This window comes from Buteo buteo, chromosome 16, assembly GCF_964188355.1.
Source record: "Buteo buteo chromosome 16, bButBut1.hap1.1, whole genome shotgun sequence".
NCBI classification, from domain to species: Eukaryota; Metazoa; Chordata; class Aves; order Accipitriformes; family Accipitridae; genus Buteo; species Buteo buteo.
In genome coordinates this window covers 20,267,846-20,292,681 of record NC_134186.1, presented here as the reverse complement: position 1 = coordinate 20,292,681, position 24,836 = coordinate 20,267,846, and the positions used below count along the sequence as shown (strand labels likewise).

Below are 24,836 nucleotides of genomic sequence, written 5' to 3'. Positions count from 1 at the left end.
CAAGATCTTTTTCATTATAAAGCATTAACATAATTATAATAAAGGAAGGTTACCTTTACAGAATCCCAACATGTTTGATTTTCATTAACAGACATCTAGGCAGGTAATGCTGCCTTGCTTTGAGAATGAAAGATTAGCCTGGCTTTTCAAAAAAAAAAAAAAAAAGCACATCTGTGTACGTATTTCCAATCCCATTTGCCCTAGTGACAACAGAGAAGTTCAGAACCCATTTGAACCAGTATAAAGAGGAAGAAAGAGCAACTCCTGTGGTCACCAGACACAGCAAACGTCACCTCTGCACTTCTAGTGCTATAATGGTATCTATAACATCAAGCAGCTTCCAAGTCTTAGAAAGCATTAACTATGTAAAGAGGCATTAGTATCATCTGCTCCGAAACCACGATTTTTGGAAGGCACCCAGTTCAGCGGCAGCTCAAGACCAGAGTAGCAGCCTGTTTGCCTTTCAAACCAGCACCGCTGCCAATTCCAGCTATGCGCAGGGACAAAGCATTACTGCTTTGGTGTGCATTAGTAAGAGCACGTGCTTGCTGGAGACCGTGAGCACTGGAGCTTTTGGAAGAGCTCAACACAAGAGCAATAGGAGGATTCAGGCCTCCTACTCACAGGGAGGTCTGCTCACATGGCCAGAGGAGGACAGGAGTCCCAAATTAGGCTTGTTAAACTTGCACAGAACTTAACCCACTACTCTCTTCCTTTAGCAGCATTACTAAGAGCAAAAGAAGGAATATTTTGTTTTATTGTGTAATGATTTTGACTGAGAGTGAGGGACCTAACATGAACTTGCTCCCCTCAGGTTGCTCATTTTGTCTGTTTTACTTCTTTTCTGTATACTGTGTCCTGTCTCGTCCACTAACATTCCAGGGTATGGACTGCTTACTGCTAGGTATGTCCCTCTAGTGATAGGATTTGCTAGTGATTTGACTTCTGCGCCACCACGAGAAACACAATTACAACAAACCTAGACTCTAAGATTACCCCAATTCCAAGTTATTGTACTGATATTTTAGCAGGAATAAGTGAAACTTTATGAGAACAGCATGAACATCTGATGCCTTTCAAAGCTTCAGTGCCAAATAAATCATCACCTTCTGCAGACACAAAAACCTCTTCTGATGTTTCCATGCCACTGCCTCTGCCTAAAATGGTCAACTAAAGATGACAGAAATGGGCCTGCTCCAAAACTGTAAATTGCGCAAAGAGTAAATTTAGTTCTACCCAAATTGCTTTGTCCATTCAAATTAAGGAAGTGCCAAGTATTGTCTTAAATGGTATTTGTTGCCCTATGTTTTCATTATGTAAATCATCGCCCCCTCGGACAGCAAACTTCCTACTGTGCATGGTGCTTTTTCTTTGGCAGGGATGATGGAATAGTTCATTGGGAATAACATTCGGTGTTCTTTAGCAACACTGTGTTTTGCAACACTTTCAAAAAATTCATTTCTGTCATTCAAAGAACCCTAGTGAGGCTCAGTTTGAATTAACTTTAAAAAAAAAATACGTCACATGATCTCTCCATTAAATTATTGGGACTATTCTTTCTGGGATTTGTTTTTTTTCTTGAAATACAAAGGAAGAGATTATAGCTTAAGAATTGCAGAGCAAGCAAAAGAAAGAAGATGAAGGGGAGGACTACTTAGGAAAGCTTTTTTGGAAAACCTGCTGTTTAAAAAGAACCACAACACCAGCTTTAAAAACAAAAATGAAAATTAAAAAAAGTCATGGCAGAGCAAGAGAAGGCTAAATAAATAAATAAAACAAGGCCCCTGTTAACAGATAATAGATCACCATCAGCTATAGCTTCCAGTGGTCCAGAAGATAGAGGGAGCTCGCAAATAGCACCCCAGAGCCAGTAGCAAAGGTAAAGCTTTACCCACAGTTGTTGCCTGCTTTTCCTGTACACGATATAAAATCCCAAACACATTAACTTAGCATGACCTTTACGACATTTGTTATATGTAAAATAAAAACATAGGGAAAGGTAACAGAAGTCGAAGAGAAGCGCCATTTGTGTATGCAATACAAGCAACCCCCATGCTCACCAACACCGATTTAGCATTCCCAGGAAGGATAAATCCCAACACCAGGCACCTCCTGATCTGCAGCAGATGGGATAACTTCTCAAGGACCCCAACGTATATCCCTTTCAGAAGGGACACACATGCGATTACACCACCACAGTGAAACTCTCTGGCCTTTGGGTCAGGCCACAACAAAGATAACGCAACAGCACCCACCAGAAGAGGAATTTGCAAACAAGTGTGAAGTCACTATTAAGTCTCTGTCCTCAGGAAATATTTTTTAAAGGAAGAGATGAAACAAGGAGACTTAAAAAGAACTACATTTATTTTTGTTTACAGCAAGTATCATAAATAAAGCTAAAACAATTTTCACTGTGTGCAAAATACAGAATTTCCATGTGAAAATTTAAATACAGCATTAAAAACTATTTAATAAAAATATTCAGTTAAGATGATAAAGTAAAATGAAGACAGAAGATTTAGGAGAAGGACAGAATCCTCACTGGCCAGGAAGAGCTAGGAAGACTCTGCAACAGAGGGTAAAAAACACAGCAATGGGAAGTGGTTTGAAATGGCAGACCTTCACATCACGGCCTTCATCTCAAAGCATGCTGAGCTTTGTAACAAAACACCGTAGCCCTGAAATACACAGCAAGTCACGTCCTAACCATTTGTGCAGGAAGTGATGCTTAAAATACAGAGAGGTTTCTGCGTGGGCACAGTGTGGGGACTTTCAAAGCCATCAAGACTTTTGAGGATACCCACACAAATTAATAATATTGCTTTAGTCACACAAACATACAGGTCAGCAAGATAAGGAGCGTGGGGCTCGGACGCTGCAGCCCTTCGGCATTCCTCGCCGAGGCGTGCGAAACGGGGCAAGTGGCAGAGGGTGTTCGGCCCCTCCTGAAAATTGGTGCTTAGATCAATTCCCGAAGGCCGTTCCCTTTGAAAGGGATCCTCAGCAGGGAAGGCTAGGTCATGACCATGTCAACCAAAACCTTAGAGCACTTGCTTGTCAGACTGAGCCCTTGGTTCTTGTTTGGATTCGTTTCCCCTTCTAGATTATCAACATGTGATTACACACACTGGAACTTATGTAAAATACACATACAAATTTGTCATGGAGAGTAGTGGCAACGTCTCATGCAGCAAGACGAAGCCATTCATCAGAATGGCAAATGGGGCCTAGTTAATTCGTTAACAAAACAATTCAAAACACTCTGGTTATATAAACCTGGCATTTTGATATGACAGACTAAAAATAGCATGCACATGTACTGCTGTTAGGCCTGCCTACTATGGTACTTGGGGTAGAAGACTGGAATTGGCATCGCTTTGGCTACTTTTTCAACAGAATCCTTTTATATCATACTTTTCCAGCATGAAAGCAAAGAAGTGCTTAGGAAGCACCACAGTGCTCAAACATTGCTTGCTCATTGCATATTCGAGCTCAATGGAAATAGGTGCTCACGCAACCAGGAGAATCAGTTCGTTAATCTTGTCCTGACCTTATTTTAAATCTTTCCTTCAATATTTTGAAAGAAGTAAGGCTTTAACTAGTTCTTTCAAGAAACAATTTACTTGCCTAACTTACCTTAAAGGCACAAGGAAGTGTTCATGCACAGACAAAGAGAGAAAAACATTCTCTACAGAGAGCGCAGACGTTACCTTTTCTAGAACCGTGAACTCAGCAACAGGTTAAATGATCATGCCAAAGCGCACATCCATTAATATACCAGACACACACAGTTTGCTCCAAAAGTCTTAAAAAAACCACGCAATGAAATGCTGTCAAACAACAGTGTTAGTCACACAATTTTGGAACTGGCAAGCAGAAAAAAAAATCACCTGAGAGCAGAAAGGCTTCAGCCAGTGAGCGGGTGCAGCACCGGAATGATGAATTGGACTAAAAGCAACGAGGGAGATTGACAGAGAAGACAGCAAGAAAAAAAACACAGAACTTAACTTGGTTATATAGGAAAGCATCAGAAAGATTACGTAGGCACAAAGAAGAATTGGCCAAAATGAAACTGCCTTTGTTCATTAAACAAGGACAAATAGGTATGAATCTCACTGGTGGAATATTAATATGAAGAGATTAAAAAAAAGAAGCATCAATTAGATTGATACCAATAAAAAACCTGCCCAACAAGATCACCTGCAAAATCCCAGTGGAATAGGCAGTGTAATTAAGATTCCTCAGGAAAACGTTTTCATTATGCAAGTTCCTGAATTCTATTGTGGGAATGTAGAGATTTTATTCCCTTTTACATATCTATATAAAGCCAATACTATATTTTTAATTATTTTTTAACTTATTTTTAAACTTTCTACTAGTAAGATTCTTTTGCTTTAAATTCATTGGACATCAAAGATTTCCAAGTATCTTACTACGTCACCATTTTCTGCAAGTTTACCATTATTCTCACTCTGCTGAAAAGGAGAAAATTTCCTGTAGTAAACAGCAGGAGAAAATTTCAGGAAAAAGTGTTCCTAAAGACTGTGCTGTTGACAAACTGAAATCAATATTAATGGCAAGCCCAAATTTTAAAACCGTAGAACTTAGCAGTTTAGTGTGTTGCAGGAGTAACATGGTAAAATGCACTGCAGATTTTTTCCTTTTTTGGATGAAACAATTACTATCATTAATAATCAGCAAATCATTAATAATATCAGCAAATAATTAAAAAGTATACAGTGTTCCAAAGCATTTTTTAAGGGCCATAAAAAAAGCTACAGATACATTTCTTTACATACATACAGATGCCCACCATGTTACTATAATTGTTGCTGTGTCCAGTGAATATTCTAGCAAAGTTTTGCTGAATACATGTTTGAGCATTAATGGCAATTTATTTCTAACGAATGCTACCTTATACCTAAACAACTTTTTTCAAGCACTTTTTCAAGTTCTGTGCATGTGCTCACCATTTTTTCCCAAAACACATAATCACTCTAAAATGTGAAAAGCTTTATCCTCATAGTTTAAAGAAAGTCAAACTATCTGGAAGAAAAATCCAGTTTGTCATTTATTTTAAACAGAAGACGCATTTCCTTTTAATACCTAAGAAACAAAACAACTCAAATCATCTTTTTCCACATTACGTTAAAAAAAAATAAATCAAAACCTGCTAGCCCATAAGCAGCACAGTCATTTAAGACCACTGGAAGATGATCCTCAACTTTAACACTAACTGAACGCGACATTATTTCCTATTATTTAAGCCACATTCTTTTGGCTAGAAATAAATGCTACAGATGCTTTCAATTTTAGGCTATGTATATTACCATGTCTATGTATTTACCTATTTCCTGGTTAACTTCTGAATTTAAACATTTAAGTATTTGAGAGGCAGGGAGCATGCTTACCTCACTGGCTAACTAGGTTGAAAGTAGTCAGAATTTGGGATGTTGGTGTCTCCTTGCTATTAAGCTACTAAATAGCTTATTTAACCTGTCCTGACACCTTCTGATTAAGGTAGACCTTGTTGAGAGACATCTGAAAGATCTACTTAACAGCTGCTCCAAATAATAGAATTTCACCTTTCTGCCATCAGCTGTACACATCGAAATGAAATACCCAACTAAGAAGTAATCTCCTCAGAATACATTTGTAGGTTTTTGTTGTTTGTTCTAAACTTGTATTTTTAAAAAATTCCAAAAAACAATAGGAGTAGTGCCTACCCAGAGGCACAACAGCAGTGATTTCAGTTACAGATGAGTGCTCCATAAATTGATATTCCTCGAATCAGCCACCTAATGAGGAAGCCTCAACTTGAGGAATGAGTCAGGTCTCATTACACTACCAGTTCCTTTGACTTACAGTTTCAATCAAGCCTTTACTCCACTAAGATTTGCTCTTCAAATTTATTTCAAAGCTTTAAATAAATTAGTAGTACAGATTATACCCACTATCAGCAAAGGGTATCTATCACATATAAGAAATGTAAAAGGCATGACTAGGAGCAATGTGAATTAATGACATGATTTTTTTTTTTTAAAACATATTCATGCAAGTTATAAACCTCATAACCCAGAGCAAAGATGAAAGCAAGGGGGGAAAAAAAAAAAAAGATATGCCATATTCAGGTTTCAAAACCCAGTCATTTGTCATAAATATTCCCCAAATATCTGAAAGAACATACATTTTTTCTTGGTCTAACATAAAAAAGAAAAAAGGGGGTGGGGCGGGAAGGATGGTTTTAAAATGTACCACCCTCCCAATGGTCTGATTACAGGATAAAATGGGGAAGAAAAAAAACAAACCAAAACAATCCACAAAACATCCTTCATCTGTCTCCATGTTCTGGAAATGTGTCTGGACACTGCCCTTCATGCTCTAACATACAGTACATTTTATATTGAAAATTTTGATTGCACCTCGTTTATAGCAGAAGGAATCCACCGTTCATTTAAGTCACACATTAAGTTGCATGAAAAGTAAAAAAGCAACCAAACAAAAACCCTCAAGAAAATAATGAGGCTGTTAATTTTGAAAATCTGAAAGGCACAACTGAGCAAGACACGTAGAAGAATTTAAACCCTATAGAATTTTTTCACCCATTCAAGCACATTTTCAAGTGATAGCTCTGCTTCCCGGTACATATGAGCAAGTACCTCTAGAAGAGCACAGAGGAATGGCACACCAAGGCTCAAGAGTTCATACAAGTAGGTATAGTTATATGCATTGTCCCTGAAATGAAGATTGGTAGCGTGCAGAAAACCATGCATCCAGTTAGACAGGCGTCTGGGAATGTCAAGCAGATCCCTTGTCACCCGAAGGGGCCAGCTTAGCGCGCCCCTAAAGAAGGAAGTCAGGATACCTGGGGACCTGTCCTCTGGACTGCTAGCAGTAGACAAAGTGCTTTCTGTGGTGGTCTCTGTGGGTTTGGGTTCCTCTTTCTTCCATGCTTCTGTTGCCTCCTTATATAAAACATTAAAAAAAAAAGTTAAAGATACTTCTAAAATATTGAAAAGCCCAGTTTCCGTTACTGTTTTCAAGTCTTCGTATATATTTTCACTTCCAATTGCTCTTAAGTTCAACTTTACTTTGTATACGAAAAGCTAAATTCCTTTGAGAACCAGACTATAAATATGCCAAACTAACAGAATCAGGAAGTTATATTTTAGTATTGATTTTACTACTTCTGGACATCAGGTAGAAAACATCTTCACACACATATATACACACACAAGTATTGCGCCCTGCTCCAGATAAAGCTGCCTCAACATTTCCTGCATTAGTAATATAACCAATACATACCTTTCCTTGGGTTTGTAACGTTGCTCTTCTCTTTCTGTGTTTAGTACTGATTTTGCAGTGCGTAAAATGAGGTTTACAGTAAAATTTACCTACAAAAGAAAAAATAAATTATATGCTATTTTATCTATATGTATACAGACTGAAAACCCACTGTTGTGTCTATAAAAAGATGAAATCGGGATAATTAATGGCTGGGCAGCAAAAGGAATGGGAAACATGCCACTGACTCTGAATAGCTCGCCGCTCTGAATGGGTTTCTTTTACAGTACACAGATTTGCACATCTGTTAAACAAGGCAAGTTCATTTACCTGCCACACAGGTTTAAGATTAATAAATAGCAGAAACCAACACAAGACATCAAGCAGCAAAAAGTCAAATAATCAGTTCAAAAAAGTCTTTGTAGAAGATTCTCTGGACTGCAAAAGAACTACCTTTGGCCTTGAGTCTTTAATCCTTTTGTAGAAGGAGATCAGGTTATTACTCCGATCTACTCAAATCACGTGGAAACGGCAAGGGAATTTCAATTCAGTTTAATAATTTCCTTCTAAACTTAAAAAAAAAAAAAAAAAGGCAAAAAATAATTCCCCATCTCCAAACTGCAGGCTGTAAGCGGGATTGAGTACCCAAGATCTCAACGCCCCCGTTCTAAAGCAGACTGGAATAAATTACATTGCTGCTTGGCCAGTACTACTGCTTTCAACTCCTGAGCCATAACATCTTGCAAGAAATAACCTATATTCCCCCCATCCATATAAATCTGCCACTATCACAGCTTATCCTTACAGATCACATTATTTAATGGCCAGTTACAAATGAGAGATGAGAATAATTCTGTACTGTTGGAGAAAAATCACCTTTTGTCCTCCCTGCTTTGACCTGTGATTGGACAAACTGCATTTTGGTCACACAAGTTATTTTCCACTGAGGATTTCTTCATTTAAAGCTCAGGTCTGTCATAACTGGATTCTTTTGAAAGACTAGAACTGCCAGTACAAGACTCAAAGATCAGCATGGACACAAACAACATACTTGGCAGACCTCCTCCTGACCGAGCTACTTGGCCAGGTCTTTTTCCCTAGTTCCATTAAAAGCATCAATACTCAGACATTTTAAAATATTCTTAAATAGCTCCTATTACCTTCTTCAACATCAAAGGCATAAATTCCTAAACGGAGCGTTGTAGAGCATATTTCACACTTGAAGCACTCCCTATGAAAGAAGTGGCCTTCTGCGCTCAGCCGCTCCATAACATATACCCGTTTTTTGCAGAAATAACAAATGTCACTCCCCCCGATAGACTGAGGAAATTCTTTTCGCAGAGATCCCTGTTAAAAGATAAAAATAGAAATGCACATAAAACCGTTGCACTACACCCAGATATAAATTGTTAAGCGGGCAGCTGCTTTAGCTGCTCAAAGTTTTACACAGCACCCTCCACATACAATTAAGATAAGCATCAGTCAGCTTTTTTATTACTCATTTGCTGCAATTCTGTAGGTTTATGCAGCAATGCATAAATCAGACATCACAAGGACTTTAAGGGTGAGTTTTCAGCTGGACTTGCATCCAGCTTCCCTCTGGGAGTTCACGGACATTTTGCGTTTACTCGGGCACAAGGGCAGCATCAGCTCCGAGCGCCCATTCATCGCCCTGCACCGCGCCGGCTCAGGCACTCGCGTCTCACGGCTCTGCGCATCGGTTCCTCAGGGGAGGGCAAAGGCAGTCCTCGCCAGCCTCGAACAAGACACACATTTGGAGCTAAGAACACAGACACCCTGAATACTCAGTTCGTACACACTCCAGAGGAAAACTTAGGCTCGTGCCTTAAGGCCCAGGAAGAAAAACTGACCGTCTTCGATGCTGGTGTCTGAATTACCATTTACATCGCCGCAGACAGGCTTCCCCTCTCAGCCATGTTCCTCCCGAGACGACAGCCCAAGCTGGGACTTGGTTTGTTTTAAATATCAATTAAATTCCTACCATAGACATTCAGAATATTTTTAACTCATTGGACTTTAAAATATGATCCATATTAACAACTTGAAACTATTTTGAAAGTTTTTGTTGAATTTGGGCTGGCAATTAGAATTCTTTAATTGCCACAGATCTCATCCTCTCTGGATATACATGCAAAAGGTACAGAAGAATAAATTATAAATGGATTAGATGCTGCCGGGCTTCCCTTTTCTTATTAGAGGCAGGTATGAGGATGTTACTTTGCATTATTGTATTATGCTTAGTTACAGGATGCTCCTCTGTACCGACCTATATCTACCACAGCCATCACCATTCCCCCCCTTCCACCATGCCCACTGCCACAGGAGAGGTCCCACACATGGGACAGAGGAGGCGCAGGCTTGGCAGAGTCCAGGCACATTCAGACATCAGCACATCAGTCCACACAACTCATCTTTAATTTGCCAGCAAAAGACGACCTTGGAACAATTTCTCAATGTTAAGTGCAAGTCACAGTTGTCATTGTCACATTGTCTTGTGCTTAAGAGTTGAGAATCCCATTCCAAATCTGCCATTAGTAATCCATTTTGCTGTGATGGATCATTTCAGAGCATGAAACTTTCCAAATGAACAACCATGCAAATGGAAAAAATACACAAATGCATTTTTAAAAATACGATGTTAATAGAACAGAGAGTTACAATGAAGTGGAAGCAATTGGGTTTAGTGCTGGCTAATAATAAGTGACATCACCACAGCACAACACCTTACTTTGCTTCCCAATACCTGACAGCTTTGAGCAGTGGAGGCAGGAGATGGCGAATGAGGAATGGGGCAAGAACCTGTAGCTCTCTTCAGAGACTGCTTCTGAATTCAACACAGAACAGTGTCAGAGTTTAAAAACAGCTCTCTTCAAAATGAGGCACGGTGATTCAGCATTTGTGTGTTAAAAATAACTGCATAAACATGTACTGTAAAAAACTTTCTTTAGAAGCCACCCTGATTAATAATCACCTTCTGTTAGTAATTGTACCAGTAATTACATTTAATAAAAGCCTCCTGAAGTTTTAATTCATACAGACAAGTAATAAAAATATAAATAGAAGACACAGTGAGCAACATTTCCAACACATCCACACATCAGCATATTTTGCCAATATGCACTTGGTTCCTTAGTAAGCGTTAGACTAAGACCTTTCATAATGCTTAAAGCGCTCCACAACCAGGGTCTTAAGTCAGGATGACATTTTGGAAACACCACTCTTTTCAGTCAAGTTATTGTTTCTTTGTGGGTTTAATCTTACCAGTTCAAGGCGGGGAAGCTGTGGCTTGGGTCTGTGATCATTCACATACAGATTGACAAGAACTTCAGCCACAGCTCCAACTGCACTTGAGACCTTTCCTACAGTCATCTAACCAGAAAAGGGGAGATGAAGAAGAATAGAAGGAAGAGCTTTAGTTATTCTTGAAAAAGAACTTAAGGAGAAAAGGACAAGAATGATCTGAAAACATGCAAACAACAATAAAGAGAGGCTAGGAGAAAGAGCAAAGGCAATGTCTAGCAGAGCACAAGCACGTTCATGCATGATCAGCATGGTCCAGCTGGTGGCCACAGAAGGCTTCCGTGCAGCCCACGCGCTTCTCCCTGCGGATGACGGAGAAATAGCCACTGGGAGCAAATGCTGCTTCCACAGCACAAAGCCTCCCCTGTGTCCACAAAAGGCTGAGCTGGGAACTACTGCCTGGCTATCAGGGTTGGACCATTCTGACAGATTAAAAAAAAAAACCCTGTTATTCACTTTGACTTCTTGGGACTTTGTTGTTATATTTCAGAATCGGAGTGGGGACTAAACTTCACATTAATGGACCAAACTGTGACATTTCAGGAAACATTCTACGAAAACGTACTAGAAGTCCCGCACAGAAACATTCTGTCGATGCTCACAGAGTAACCATTCTCCCTCTCCCCAGAGACTCATCTTAACACCATGGAAAACTGGAGAAACTACCCTCATGAAAGGAGGACATCTCCTTTAATCTGCTTCATCACACTACTGCAGCCATGAATGTTAGGCTGTTTCTAACCAAATTTATTAAATAGACAGGCCTGCAAGGAGACTGCAGTTCCTTAGGCTGTGGCTCCAAACGCACCACAGCCAGACCACTGACCGCACGGTCCAGGCTTCCTTGCCAAAACACATGCCTGGGGACTGGAAAAGAAAAAAGGTGCGTGTGCGTGGCAAGCAAATAGGCAGGTACTCTAGTTCTTTGTTCCTGGAAAAAAGACTGTGAAGACTTCATAGATTTACAGAAATATTTTCTACCCTAAACCAAATTTTCTGTAGTGATTTTGATTTTAGTTTTTATAGTCAATATAAGATCCCACGACCTCTCTGGTAGCAAAAGCAGCAAAGACCATCCTGGTACAGCCAGGGACCTGATACTCTGCTTCTGAAGTCAGGACGTATTTTTTTTTCTCCCCCAAAAGGATCCTTGATTTCATATCTTATGCTCTATTTGCCTCCGACAGAGCCCAAATTTTAACTCCCACACTTCTCAGTAAAATGATTTTTCTACTGCCACCACACCAACTCTTGCTAATTGAAAGGTTTTAAAATATCAAAGTTACCATGAAGAAAGGAGAAAAACATAATTGCAATGGTATTCATGATACTTTAAAATAATTTTAAAGCATTTTCTGTCAAGTTTAAGAAGAACTTTAATCCATTGTGGGTCTGTTTTCAAAAATTATGATGGATAAAAATATTCTTGCTAATAAAAAAAAAATTCAAGGGAACATGTCCAGCCCCTTACAGGTGCCCCTATAGCTCCCCTTATCTTTTGAGAGTTATCCCATAATTAACTTAATATCCAGGCAGATATAAAATATGTATGTCAAGATGACAAAGGCCATTCAAGGGTCAAATTTCTGTACTGTTTGGTTTTGTTTAATATAAAAAGATTTTTAAATATTATTCAATATCTGTGCAATTTGTGGGGTAGCAACAGCAAAGTAAACTGTTAATTACATACCACAATGCTGTCCTAAGTGGTACATTAAATTATAAACCAATACAAGAAGTGAGATTACTTGCTACTACAGCAAAACTACGTTCCTTTGTATTGTTTAAGATCACAGAAGACAAAATTTTCCTCCCCAAATTCTGCACCTCTGAATATGCTGAGCAACTTTTAGGCCAAATACAACTTATTACCCATGAGCTCCTAGGTAAAAGAAAGCAAAGTCAGCTGAAGCAGAAAGTTTACCTTGAACTAGTTAAATGCTGGAGCAATGAGTTAAACAATAAGGCTATGCTTAAAGTGCAAGTAGTTGAATTTCAGGAAAAGTATCCTTGAGCCTGAACTACACCTTGAAATTCATCAGGTTGGTTGATTTCTGTTCTCCACCCATTGGAACAATCTATGTCAACATTAAAGCAGTCAAAACAAGAAAATTGCACCTTTGTACGCGCTTTAAAAAATGTTGTTAAAAGGAAATGTTCCTGTAATGAATGGGAACTCACATTCCACGTAAAAGCAAATGGGATTTCAATTTAATCTAGCAACCAAAACATTGTTGACTGCTCTGGTCTCCTAATCAACAACCACCAACACAAGCATTGTTGCTACTCACCAGCAGCGAGGGCAGGAAGCAAGTGGACTTGAGGACTAATTAGATCTCATTTTAGAGAAACTGTTTAATAAGGACGTATTACTGTAGGAAGATCTGTACTCACTCTCCTTACTGAGTTGGATATGTGGGTAGTCAAGACGAGATCAATTTGCTGTGGCCTTGGTACTGCACCTTTCAGATGCCTTGCAGAGGCATCTAGATAGACTGGAGCATTGGGCAGTGATTAAGGGGATGAAATTTAACAAGTCGAAATGCCAGATCCTGCACCTAGGATGGAGTAATGCTGGGCACAAGTGTAAATTGGGAGAGGAGTGGCTGGAGAGCAGCCCTGCAGAAAGAGGTCTGGGTGTGCTGGTTGACGGAGGCTCAACAGGAGTCAGCAGCGCGTGCCCCGGCAGCCGAGAGGGCAACCCGCACCCTGGGGGCATCAAACACAGCTGGTCAAAAGAGGGGACCATCCCCCCGTATTTAGTGCTGGTGCAGCCTCCGCTTGAGCACCGCGTGCAGTTCTGGGCCCCACAATTTCAGCAGGGCGTGAAGGTCCTTGAATGCGTCCAGAGGAGGGCAACAAAGGTGGTGACAGGGCTGGAAGGCATGTCCTGTGAGGAGCAGCTGAGGACTTTGGGGTTGTCTAGTTTGAAGAAGAGAAGGCTGAGGGGTGACCTCGTTGCTCTCTACAGCTTCCTCAGGAGGTGAAGTGGAGAGGGAGGTGCTGAGCTCTTCTCCCTGGTATCCAGGGACAGGACGCATGGGAATTGTTCAGAGCTGCACCAGGGGAGGTTTACGCTGGGCATTAGGAAGCATTTCTTTACCGAGAGGGTGGTCAGACCCTGGGACAGGCTTCCTAGAGAGGGGGTCGATGCCACAGGCCTGTCAGTGTTTAAGGGGCATTTGGACAACACCCTTAGTAACATGCTTTAACTTTTGGTCAGTCCTGAACTGGTCAGGCAGTTGGACTAGATGGTCATTGTAGGTCCCTTTCAACTGAAAATATTCTATTCTATTCAAATGCCATTCAATCAAAAAATAGAAATATCAGGGCAGGACGAGAATCCACCAGGGCAGGCCCAAGAGCACCTGCCACTATCAGAAATCCCCGGAGAATGGGAGGGACAGGGCATGCAAGAGCAGCGCTGCCCTGCAAGGCTCGTGACTTCTGCCCTCATACGACAACAGCACAACTGTCGAGCAACCCCCTGTGCCTTCTCTAAACCTCACCCTGCTTGTGGACAAGGACTTCCGTAACACCCTCACCCATTTAATCGAGTAAGTGTAATAAACTCCAGTTGCAGGAGAGAGGGTCTGACCCCAAATCTACACACATTCCTTTAGAGAACCTGTCAGCTCTTACATGGCTTAGCTTTGATCTACAGTGCACAGATCTCTGCCTGCCTGATGCTGCTCATGTACCTTAGAAACTCAGTATACACATAATAGGTTTTATATTTTGCTCATGCACTTACTACCCTTGAGGCTACTGGTGTACGTGAAGTCCCACACATGCATGCAATTTTGTAGTGCTGGGGCCACCATCAATATGTAACAGGCTACTACTCACAATTTAGGCAAGTTTATACCAGTAGCTTTAAATCCTTTGTTGGAAAGGAATCTTGAAGAGTTACCTCACATGGTGATTTTCAGGAAACAACCAAGACAACACTCAAAAATCCCCCAGGTGTTTGTGATTTACTAAGACTATTGACCCATCAATGACATGTTGCCAAAGCTTTTCAGCAAGTTGATCGAGGTGGTTATTAATGTGGGAAGAGAAAGCTACCTCCTGTATTTCCCTGTGCTATTATTTATAGCACCACAGCCAACCAACAAGTAAGCCTCAGTAGTGTTTTCGTAAAACAAAGGAAATATACTCTCTGCCTCCAAAAGCATACAATGCTTCCCCTTTGTTGTTTCATATCCTTTATGATTTTCCCAGTCTTATTTTGCTCTGTGGGTAATTTATTTACTTTTGATACCACCTGCTACATATATTTTACCTCTGACATAAACAACATTTGAGTAATAAGTTACTGCGTGTAGGAAACACCCCAGCTCTGCTTACTGCTGGTAATTAGAGTCACGTCACTGAAGGGAAGTAGTTGGTCCAAACTCTGGAGGCAGTAAAGTCTACTGATTGCAACATCTTCATAGTTCTTATGACGTATTGTGTGGATTCACTCATGCAAAGCTCAGATGAACACAGTTTTCTGAAGGTCAATCCAACATTAAACAGAAAACAAGAATAACCAAAGCCCAGCCTGTAATATAATATTTGCTAATTCATAATTCTACCTATGTGAAATTTGACAGCTGATTAAAGCTAGAAGGTAGTTTTGATGATTACTGGCAACTTGCATATAGTGTCATATAGAAGTTAATTCTTAATAAGTTGTAATGACTACATGTCTTTAAAAGAAACAATATGCTTCCAAAGCCTTCCTTTCAAGTGCTCTTTTCAGGACTGAGGCTTAATAACAGGTTTCTGTAATAAGACAGTACGATTTCTTAGCCACCATAACTAATACTGTTCCAATGAAAATTCAACAGATGTAAGGGATCGTCATGTCTGATAATCTCAGTACTCACTTGAAATGACAGTACAGGATGGTAGGGTGCTAATATTTATAGGTCATATCTCATGAAGTCTTACAAAACTCAAAAGACTTCTATTAGCTTTTGTTCTTCTGCTGGGAAAAAGCAGAAACACTGAGAGCAACATCAGGGAGCTCTTTCTGTTGGCTTACCAATCCTGAAGCCCTTTTTCATACTGAAGTCTAAACTTACCTAGCAATATCTCTCAGAACAGAGACCAGAAATACAAATTCTGAGTCTTATAACCCCACCTTCAAGATAACACAGACACAAGCAATTACCAGCACATATTCACAGCAGAGAGGTCCAAACATATTGTTAAATTATCATGAACAATACTTGAAAATGTGCACTGTGCACCTGAAATACTATCAAGTTTTATTTATATAGTGGTGCACATTTAGCCAGTGTTTTATGGAGTATGATAAAATTTTCATGCTTGCAAAAGTGTGCAATCTTAAAAGATAAAACAAGGGGACAACAATTTAACCATGGAAGGGCACAGACATACTGCTTTTTATGAAATCAAGGCTGCAGCCGGTGTTCCTCCAAGGTTTCATACTCTTACAGTAAAAACTGCAGCAGGAAATCTGCTTCTGGAAAAATTTTGCTTGAGAAGTAACAAAAGGTAAGCCAAAACATGGCCTGCGTAACTTCAAGATGAATAGAACTTAAGTTGCCAAAGAGAGGTAAAGCTAAAGTAACAGGGGTATCACAGGACTGAACTGACCTCACAGCACAGGAATAGCGTGGAGAACAAAAGTCTTGCACATCCATTAACACCTCACCAGCACATCACCAACACAAGTAACAGTCCTGGACATAGGTCCAAAGGGCCATTGCATCCATCCCCTGTCCCCAGGGCAGGATCCATTTTACTTACCTAAAGTAAGGGCACATTGGCATAACCTGCTCCAAAAGGCGTCCGTGCTGCAGACTGCAGGCCTCCCCCAGCACCCTGCTCTACTAGTCAAGGGTGCCCTATGCCCACCCTCAAGCCTCACCTGATTCTCCATTTCCATGGTGACCTTCCATCACCCCTTACTGTGCCAACAGTGGGCATGGGGGACCGGTACCCTCCCCTTCTGCACAACAGCCTTGCACAGACACCACGGCTGACTGACCCTGTCTAACCCCCCCACTCCCTCTTAGTTACCCCCATAGCAAGGGCAGTACCGACAATGTCACCTGTACCCACTGGCAACCCTGGAAAGGAAACTCAGAGGGGGGTTTTGCCCCCTTTTTTTTTTTTTTTTTTTAAATCTACTTGCTACCTTTTTCCACGGAAATATCTACAGCAATCCATCATCACTTGGGCTTCAGCATCATCACTTGGGGTTCAGCATTTCAGGTTTCTATTACCACATCTGCCTCGAAGGGGAGGAAAATAAAAGTTTGCCTGTTCATTATCAGACCTGCTATTTAAAAATTCTCAAATATGCCATGCCAAATGCACCATATTTAGACATATGTAATGCATACAGTGTACAAGAGGACCTGGGCCTGTACAATCCTATGGAGCAGTATACTAGGCATCAAGATGTTCATACCTGTAGATCTGCTGAAGACTACATGTAGTCCTACCTAACCAGACAAATATTTACCAAATGAAAAGAAAATGAACACATATATACTGTGCTGGTGACAGAACAAGATTTTTCTTGCCTCAGCTGTGCTGCATTCTGCCATTACTTCTGGAAAGAGCATTTTTCAACTGAAGTAAACTCAGCCTGAGTGAAATCAAGTCACAACAAACTATTGCTACACCATTTAAATACAATGGCAAACTAATAAAAGGCTGCGAGTGCACTTTAAACTAAATGCAGTTGAATTAAAACATCCAAAAATGATCGCTCAGGCCAAATGTTCTCTAAGAAAAAATTTTAAAATCCCAGTAGAATTATCGCTCACAGATTTTCCATATGATTAAGAGCCTAGTTCTCACATTCTAAAGGGTTGTTCACATAGTTTGAGTTTTTTTAATTCTTTTTTCAGTGTCATGATAGTTCTCCAAACCAAATGAGCAGCAGGCCCCAATATTTTGGAAACCATTACTTAGCTTAAAACCCATCACATGCTATACCCCCTAAGTCATAAAAAGTAAGAGGTAAATCCAGGCAAAGGAATTATTTTGAAGCTGAAGGGAATTAGGGATTACCGCAGTAAGGCACATGCTGGGCTTGCAGTGTCCTTGAAGGGCTGTGTAGCCTGTATTTTCCTAGGGAATGAGAGGAAGGGAGTCTTTTCAATACAGCTTTATCTCAGCTGAGGAACGTGCCTTTGCAAACTGCAAGTCAGCTCAGTATCTACCTGCTCAGTTACTGCTGAGGCTGTGAGCCTGATTTCCAACAAGCGTTGACAATATGGTGCAAAATAACCTAAAAAGATCTACACCAATTCCACTAAATGATCCTGCTGAACACTCACCAGATGGGAAATTACCTTCAGCCATGGCTTATCTGGAGCTGGGCAATACTCATGAGTATTTCATAAAACTACTGTTATTTAAATACAACAAAAGCAGGCAGAATGCTTTGCTCCTCCTCACAGTAAATGGAGATGGTACCCAATTTTGCTGAATAGCACTTCTTTCATGTGTCAGGCAGCAAAGCCACCAGCTCCAGCAGCACCTGCATTGGGTCACAGCAGTCGCCTTCAATACTTCTAGAAACTTGATGTTTCCACCTTTATTTCCACACCAACCCTATTCAACACTGCAGTGTTCCAGACTGCTGCGACATAAATCTGTGGATGAAGGAAATGGAACTTGGGCCTTCACCTGCCCTGAAAAGCTGAAAAAATACCAAACTTCCTTCAATTAAAATCCTTCTAAAACAAGGGGAGTTCGAAGCCAATGTCATCTTAACTTCCAGAGATAAAAGCACAGCCCATTGTAACATCAGCGTAAAGTAGTAAGAGCTGCATATGTCTGATTCAAGTGTTATCTAATCACTTTCATTCAGAGTATGCATGTTACCTCTCTGTAAAGTTTGCTCTTACAAAGAACTGTATTCTAGCAATTAATGTGCAGAAGCAAGTTTAAAGTACAAATAAGCAAACAAACAAAACAACAGTAAAACCTGTCTGTATTGACAAGTGCTCATACAATTCTAAGACATGTCTTCTAGCTAAAAAAACTATTATTGTGCAGGTTCTCCCCTGTGGTCCAGATGGATATTCTTATGAAAAGAAACACAAATGCCACCCAAGAACATCTAACCTATCCCATAACACCCAGTTCGCTATACAATGTGAAGCTCTTTCTCTGCTAGGCATGTCTGTGGTATTATCCAACAACAGAACATTTAAAATAAGCAGCAATACAAAATTTTCAGAATTGAAGCAAGAATTTTGTTAGCTATTTACTTTGTTCCTCAGCTTTATACCTGAACTGTTTTTAATGACAACTTTCCTCTTACAAACATGCAGAATTAACAACAGTGAACAAAGTAAAGTTTGATTCAAATGTGAAATACAACCTATACAACAGATCTGCTGGCAGCACCTTCCATCCAAGCCATTTCTCAAGCAGCTTTAGTGCAAGTTTGGATTTTAGAGGAAAAATCTGTTAGTAGAGTACCTGTCTAGAAGGAACAGCAGGGGAAGCTGAACCGACAGACGATGGAGAAGAGGCAGCAGCTGAATCATGAGGTGGAGAGCAAGAGGGAGTTGGGGGCTGAGAATGGGATAAGCCTTTAGTAGGTAGCTTATTCTGTGTAGAGCAGAAACAGGAGAGTTATCCAAGAGACAGTGACATTAGCACAGGTTAAGAGACTAATTTCAGTCATGCATTAAAAAAAAAAAAAAGATAGTAACTACAATTCCACTCTTTTCTCTATTTCTGCACAGTGATGAGCCATGGAAATCATCATGGCAAAACCTTCATGGCAAATGATATTACTGTACTCAGTTTTCTTATTAAAAATATTTACAGTAGGCAGTAAGGTAAGGTAGTGCTGGGAAAAAGCATAACAAAACATAAAGGAATGCCAGATTGCCCTAAGAGCTACTGTTCACCAATTCATTAGAAACTGTGAGCTACCAGTGTATACTTAAGCACAAGACATGGTTTATTCTAACACATTTCTCTGGTGCTAAAGTACTCTGACTAGCTTTATGATTTAGATTGTGTTTTACCTCAATTAAATTATGCAATAATATTTAAACAAAGCTTTTTACCAGTTTCAGTGGAATCCACATTACTTTTCAGATCCACCCAGAATGAAAGGAAAGTTTAAAACAAACCACTGCAATTTCCGCCCCGCTCCCCCCTCCCCACCGTGAATCCTTACATGTCTTCTAACTCAGCACTTCCTCAGGTGCAAAACCTAATATTCACCTTTGGAAACTCCATGTATCCAAACATTGAGGCAAGATGTGCCGCTTTCTCTTTAATGTTCTTTTTATGGAATTCCCTATTTGCTATGGTCTGAGCTCTTTTCTGCAATAAGAGCCAGGGAAGGAAAGCCAAGAAAAGAGAAAGAGAGAGATTTCAGTTAATGTCACATGCATCATCAGAATATCAGAAAGTTTGTAGAAAGACTTTTACGGTCTTATATTTAACCTAAATTCAACAGAGGAAAAAGCCAGCATATCCAGGGAAAATACAGTATACAGATTAACATAGGCAGGTAAGAGATAGAAAGGAAAAGAAATTGCTTGTCACCTGTTTCATTTTTTCCTCCAGGTGCTGAAGACGCTCAAGCACTCCAGAAAGTACAAATGCAGCAGAACAGGCAGATGCGAGATTTTCAGAGGTTTCTGACAGACTGGGCTGGGTATCTGTTTTTTGTACAGTCTTTGCTCTCCTGGCCATATGATCAGAACCACTTAAAGACTGTTTGGGTTCCCTGACCTCGTGTTCACTCCTAGCTACCACCTGAAACTGGGAAACACTTGAAGTGAAAAAAATCTGCTTTCTGCACTAGCATGCAGTATATGCAGCTTTTAAGGATGCTTCCGAAAGCGCAGCACAGTCATGCACATAACTAGAAATCAAATGTTCTCACATCACTCTTTGCACACTATCTACTGCATCTCTGATGCTTGTGTCCAGGTACTGAAATAAATCAGTCCTACATAACTTATGCAGGCCTTCACATCCTTCTCTAGCTTTGTGTCAGTTTTTATGAATATCCCCAGATAGCATCAGTGCAGAAGAACATGACACTACATCTCCTTCTAGGGTTTTTAGCAAAGATTTAGGGTTTTTTTTTAGCATCACATCTGCCTGAAACTAAACTTAAAATCAAATTGTAAGAATATCAACAGTAGTTCTTGGCATAATTCTAGATCTAGTCTGACCCAAGTCAAGCTATAATGTATTTCAGATTTAAAGCATTTTCTGAGGAGTTCAGAATAGGTCTCTAAATTTAAGTCTTTATATAAAAAGTAGCTTTTGAAGTAAATGAAACATTTGAACCAATTCAGCTTTATCAAATTCAGTCTTAAAAATGACCTTCCAGCTGGCCTTTTCATGACAGTTTTCTACTTCATTCTATCTGTCCAATTCAAATAAATACACAAATTTTCCAAATTTCTCAGAATTAAAATGAAAAAAAACTAATGCCAATCAACTTGCAGTGTGCTCCTGTTGTTTCAGGATAGCACACTGGCCTTTAAAACACCAATTCTCTGCCTGTTTATGAATCCACATTTTTCATCAAGCTGATCTGCAGATTTCCACTTGCAATGCAGATCTCATTTCACTGCAGACCACTCTTGAAACGCCACTACAGGATATGTACTTCCATTTAAAACTCTAATGTGAAGTGAATATCAATACTATTGGATATGAGATTGCTTTCATTGGAAGTACTAAGAGAAAATTTTAGACAGTGTCTTAAAAAATTTTGCCCCATGTATATGATGCCACAAAAGAGCTTTCAGCAGAAATTCTTATCACAATTTCTACTTAATAAAAAAACCTGGGCATCAATATCAGCTTTTCAACACTCAAGCTTTTATCAGAGACTTTTTTTGTCAGGTATCTCGGGGTGGAAAACCCCCTTTGCCTTATCATTACAACAGCCCAAAGCATCAAGTACATACATACACACACAAATTTTCAGGTACTGCTGTATTTTTCTTGCATGATAAATGTAGCTATGTAATTATATTTATACAATATGGAGTCTAGATGTGATAACACAGACATCAACAACTACGTTTTTAGGGGTTTTTTCCACACAGTTACTAATTCTTTCAAATAGTTTTCTCATCTGGTCAAGCAGGTGTAAAAAAGCCTTGAAGTTTAATGTTGTTTTCACAATTCTCAGCTAAATATATCTATTAACTCTGCAGATTACATCCAAATATTGTTTTATATGTTCTGTAGTTATACAACAACACTGAGTTCCCAACAGTAAGAGAAATGGTGTGCTTGTTAAGTGTTACCCATATGAGTTCCTACCTGCCTTTTTGGTTGAGGTGGAAGAAGGCTTGGATCCTTAGGTTTAGCAAAGCGAGGATTAACAGGAGGGTCAGAAGAGAGCAGGGCTGGTCTATCTATTAGCTCCTTGTAAAGCATTTTTAAAATGATAAAGACAGAGTGGGAGGGGAAAAAAGGAAGACAGTAAATAGGATTCAAAGATCTTTTGAGGCAGAAAGAAATAAAAGCTGCTTTTAAAGACACGTTACTACGGAGCTTAACAACATGTTTTGCAGATTTTTGTCACCTACCCATTTTACTAACCCTTTCCACCATCAAAGATATACTTAAAATTCAACACATTCAGTATTCTTTAAGAGAGGTTATGATCAAAAAGTAACACATCAAGGCTTCCTTCAATATGGCCCAGCAAACCACTGCACACATATTGCACGCAGAAAGCTCAGGGCATTGACAAGCAGCCAGGTAGAGTGCAAACAACAGTGGTTCACGGACTGAGAGAGTCACTTGACATCTATAAAGCCTACACTTCTGGAGGAATTAAATATGTAAATAAACAAATGGATACAAGCACAAAGATTTAAGAAAGCCACCATCCTTGACAGAACCTCGACACCTTGCTCATCCTTCCTTCAGATCTTTTAGGTGACAGATCTGAACTCACCTGACCCAAACCTTCACTGACTCAAGCGTGGCTTTGAGCTTATCATCCCTACCTTGACAGCGCTGGATTATTTTTAAAACACCACTAGTCACACTAACAACAAACCACGAAAATGCTGTGGAATGTACAAATATATTCCATTATGCCTACTTTAGGAATGGAAATGGAAGCCAGACACATGTTGCAAAAAATTAGGTTCCCTTCTTACACTTTCTTAATTTTCCACAAAGAAAGGTTCCACTGGATATGTAGTGTCCTTTATTCACAGAATGGGGGGGGGGAAGTCCTCCTGCAATACCATATGCAGCCAGCTTAAACTTCCATACAAAGCAAAAATTCTACAGACTGGCTTACAAGAGATTTCTAGACATTGCAATTCCACTACACTTTATTAATATAATAGATTTTAATACATTATATTAACATGCATTAGTCAATCTATATTAGTCATATTTGTTCGCTAAGTATTGAGAGGAACACCTTTAATTTGCATAAAGTATAAAAAAAGACAACCCACTTTGAACACATAACACATCCATTTTTTCCCTTGGAAATCTGCATCATGTTCACAAGAAGGGACTACATTTTAATTTCAGAGATTACCTTTATGTTCATCTATGACCTACCTGCCTCCGAAAAATTGTATTTGGAGCATTCTCTTCAAACTTTGCCAACAGTTGAGTTGCCATTGATTTAACTTTATTCTGGTTCAATCCTTCTCTGCCATCACTCTGTTCTTTCCCAGCATTTGTCCCTTGGCTTGAAAAGCCTGAAGCCTACAAGAAAACAACAAACTATGTTTTTCTCGAGTTTACCTATGACACTTATGAAGAGAGAGAAGGAGAGAGATAACATCCTGATCAGCAAAGTGTGAAAGGAAATACAGTCCACAGTATATTAAAAATGACACTGTTTAGCATGCAAAAATCACCAAAAAATATTTTCTTTGGTCCCAGAGTACAGTAAAAAGAGAACATTAATTGGTGCTGGTGATGATAATGCAGGTAACTAATCAGAGAGGGGTTAGGAACCAAGCTGCAATGCAAACTCTTCAAACAAAAATTTGTTTAAATAACTGAGTAGGGAAAAGATAAAAACAAAACAAAACAAAAACCAACCCACAATACCTTAAATGTTCTTGGGTCAGAAAGAAAACCAGTGCAATTAAGGTAATGCCCTCCTCCCAACCAAATGATTTAAACAAATTTAGCTTTCCTTTAGTGCACACCACAGTAAATTCAAGGTTTTAAGGGGAAAGGCTTTTGTTCCTGCCAAGCACAAGAGGCCTTGGCCCCCCGACTCCCGCTGCCTCTGCTGCTCTGGTGCTCATCAAGGAGCTGGATACGTGTGGACACCACTGAACACCAACCTCCTCGAAGACACCAAGAAGACCTTTTCGACGTCTTTTGTTAGTCTCATTTTCTTCCGTTTTCCCTTCAACCTGAAACGGCAAAGGCAAAACAAGTTCGATGGATTACTGCAGCAGTTACCAGATTTACCCAAGCAGTTCCTCCCAGGTTATTAACTTTCATAACCAGGCAAGTGTTTGCCTTGTTTAACGCAGGCCAGACCACACAGGTGATGGGTGCCAGCAGGCGGGGGTCCTCGTTGCACTGGCACGCCTCGTCAGGCACCCCCCCAGCTCCGCAGCATCGTTCCTCGTGCGAGGAGCCTGGTGGCCCTCGTGGCAGTCACCATCGATGTAAAAGCTGCCCTGTAACCCCTGACTGGGAGCTCTCGCTGGATGCTGATGGGTAAAAATACATGCTCGTCCACTTTGTCGAACACAAGCCCTACAATATTGGTGTTTACCTTTTCCTCTTTCAGTAGTGAAGAGTTTATAATTCATAAAGCACTAGCACATCCTTGAAGAAAAAGGAATTACGGCATCAGTTATTCCGTGAATTTTAATCTAGACTACACTGGTTTCCAGATAAGTAACAAAATCCAGAAACCCCTCACTCTTTCACTATAGCCTCCACATCTCTTTTAATCTAGATATCTGCATGCAGATTATGTGTTCATAGTGCAGACGTATCTCCTTTTCTGGAGCAATTATTGTCTGCCTTAAAGGTTTGTCTCCCTTGTAAGGTTCATCTCACTGACTATGGCTTTACATTACAGTACTTAAGCAACCAAATTGCCTATTTTGTGCTCAAGCTATGCACATATTTCATTATTTTACTGAACTAGAGATTACACAAATAATAAATAACACTTCACACTCAGCCTGCACAAACTTGCAAAATAGTCAATGCTTAAAAAATTTCTATCAGTTCTTATTAAATTCAGTCTT

General features: G+C 39.9%; 1 protein-coding gene across 16 annotated transcripts in view; it reads right to left on the bottom strand.

Moving 5' to 3' along the window:
• Window positions 1–24,836, bottom strand: part of MICAL2 (microtubule associated monooxygenase, calponin and LIM domain containing 2) — a 134,365-nt gene that overhangs the window by 47,681 nt on the left and 61,848 nt on the right. For 2 of the 16 annotated variants that reach the window (XM_075048103.1, XM_075048104.1), the window contains exons 15-27: window positions 23,910–23,981; window positions 23,167–23,316; window positions 21,898–22,002; window positions 20,152–20,370; window positions 19,825–19,926; window positions 19,066–19,197; window positions 10,567–10,674; window positions 10,034–10,129; window positions 8,445–8,631; window positions 7,306–7,394; window positions 6,866–6,965; window positions 3,891–3,948; window positions 2,347–2,566 (exon numbers count right to left, since the gene is read on the bottom strand). In XM_075048103.1, coding sequence (XP_074904204.1) covers window positions 3,908–3,948; window positions 6,866–6,965; window positions 7,306–7,394; window positions 8,445–8,631; window positions 10,034–10,129; window positions 10,567–10,674; window positions 19,066–19,197; window positions 19,825–19,926; window positions 20,152–20,370; window positions 21,898–22,002; window positions 23,167–23,316; window positions 23,910–23,981 — 1,401 coding nt within the window. In that variant the 3' untranslated portion in view covers window positions 2,347–2,566; window positions 3,891–3,907. Of the gene's footprint in view, window positions 1–2,346; window positions 2,679–3,890; window positions 3,949–6,865; window positions 6,966–7,305; window positions 7,395–8,444; window positions 8,632–10,033; window positions 10,130–10,566; window positions 10,675–19,065; window positions 19,198–19,824; window positions 19,927–20,151; window positions 20,371–21,897; window positions 22,003–23,166; window positions 23,317–23,909; window positions 23,982–24,836 lie in introns of those variants that run through there. The other 14 variants (XM_075048105.1, XM_075048108.1, XM_075048106.1 and 11 more) reach the window with 14 other exon arrangements.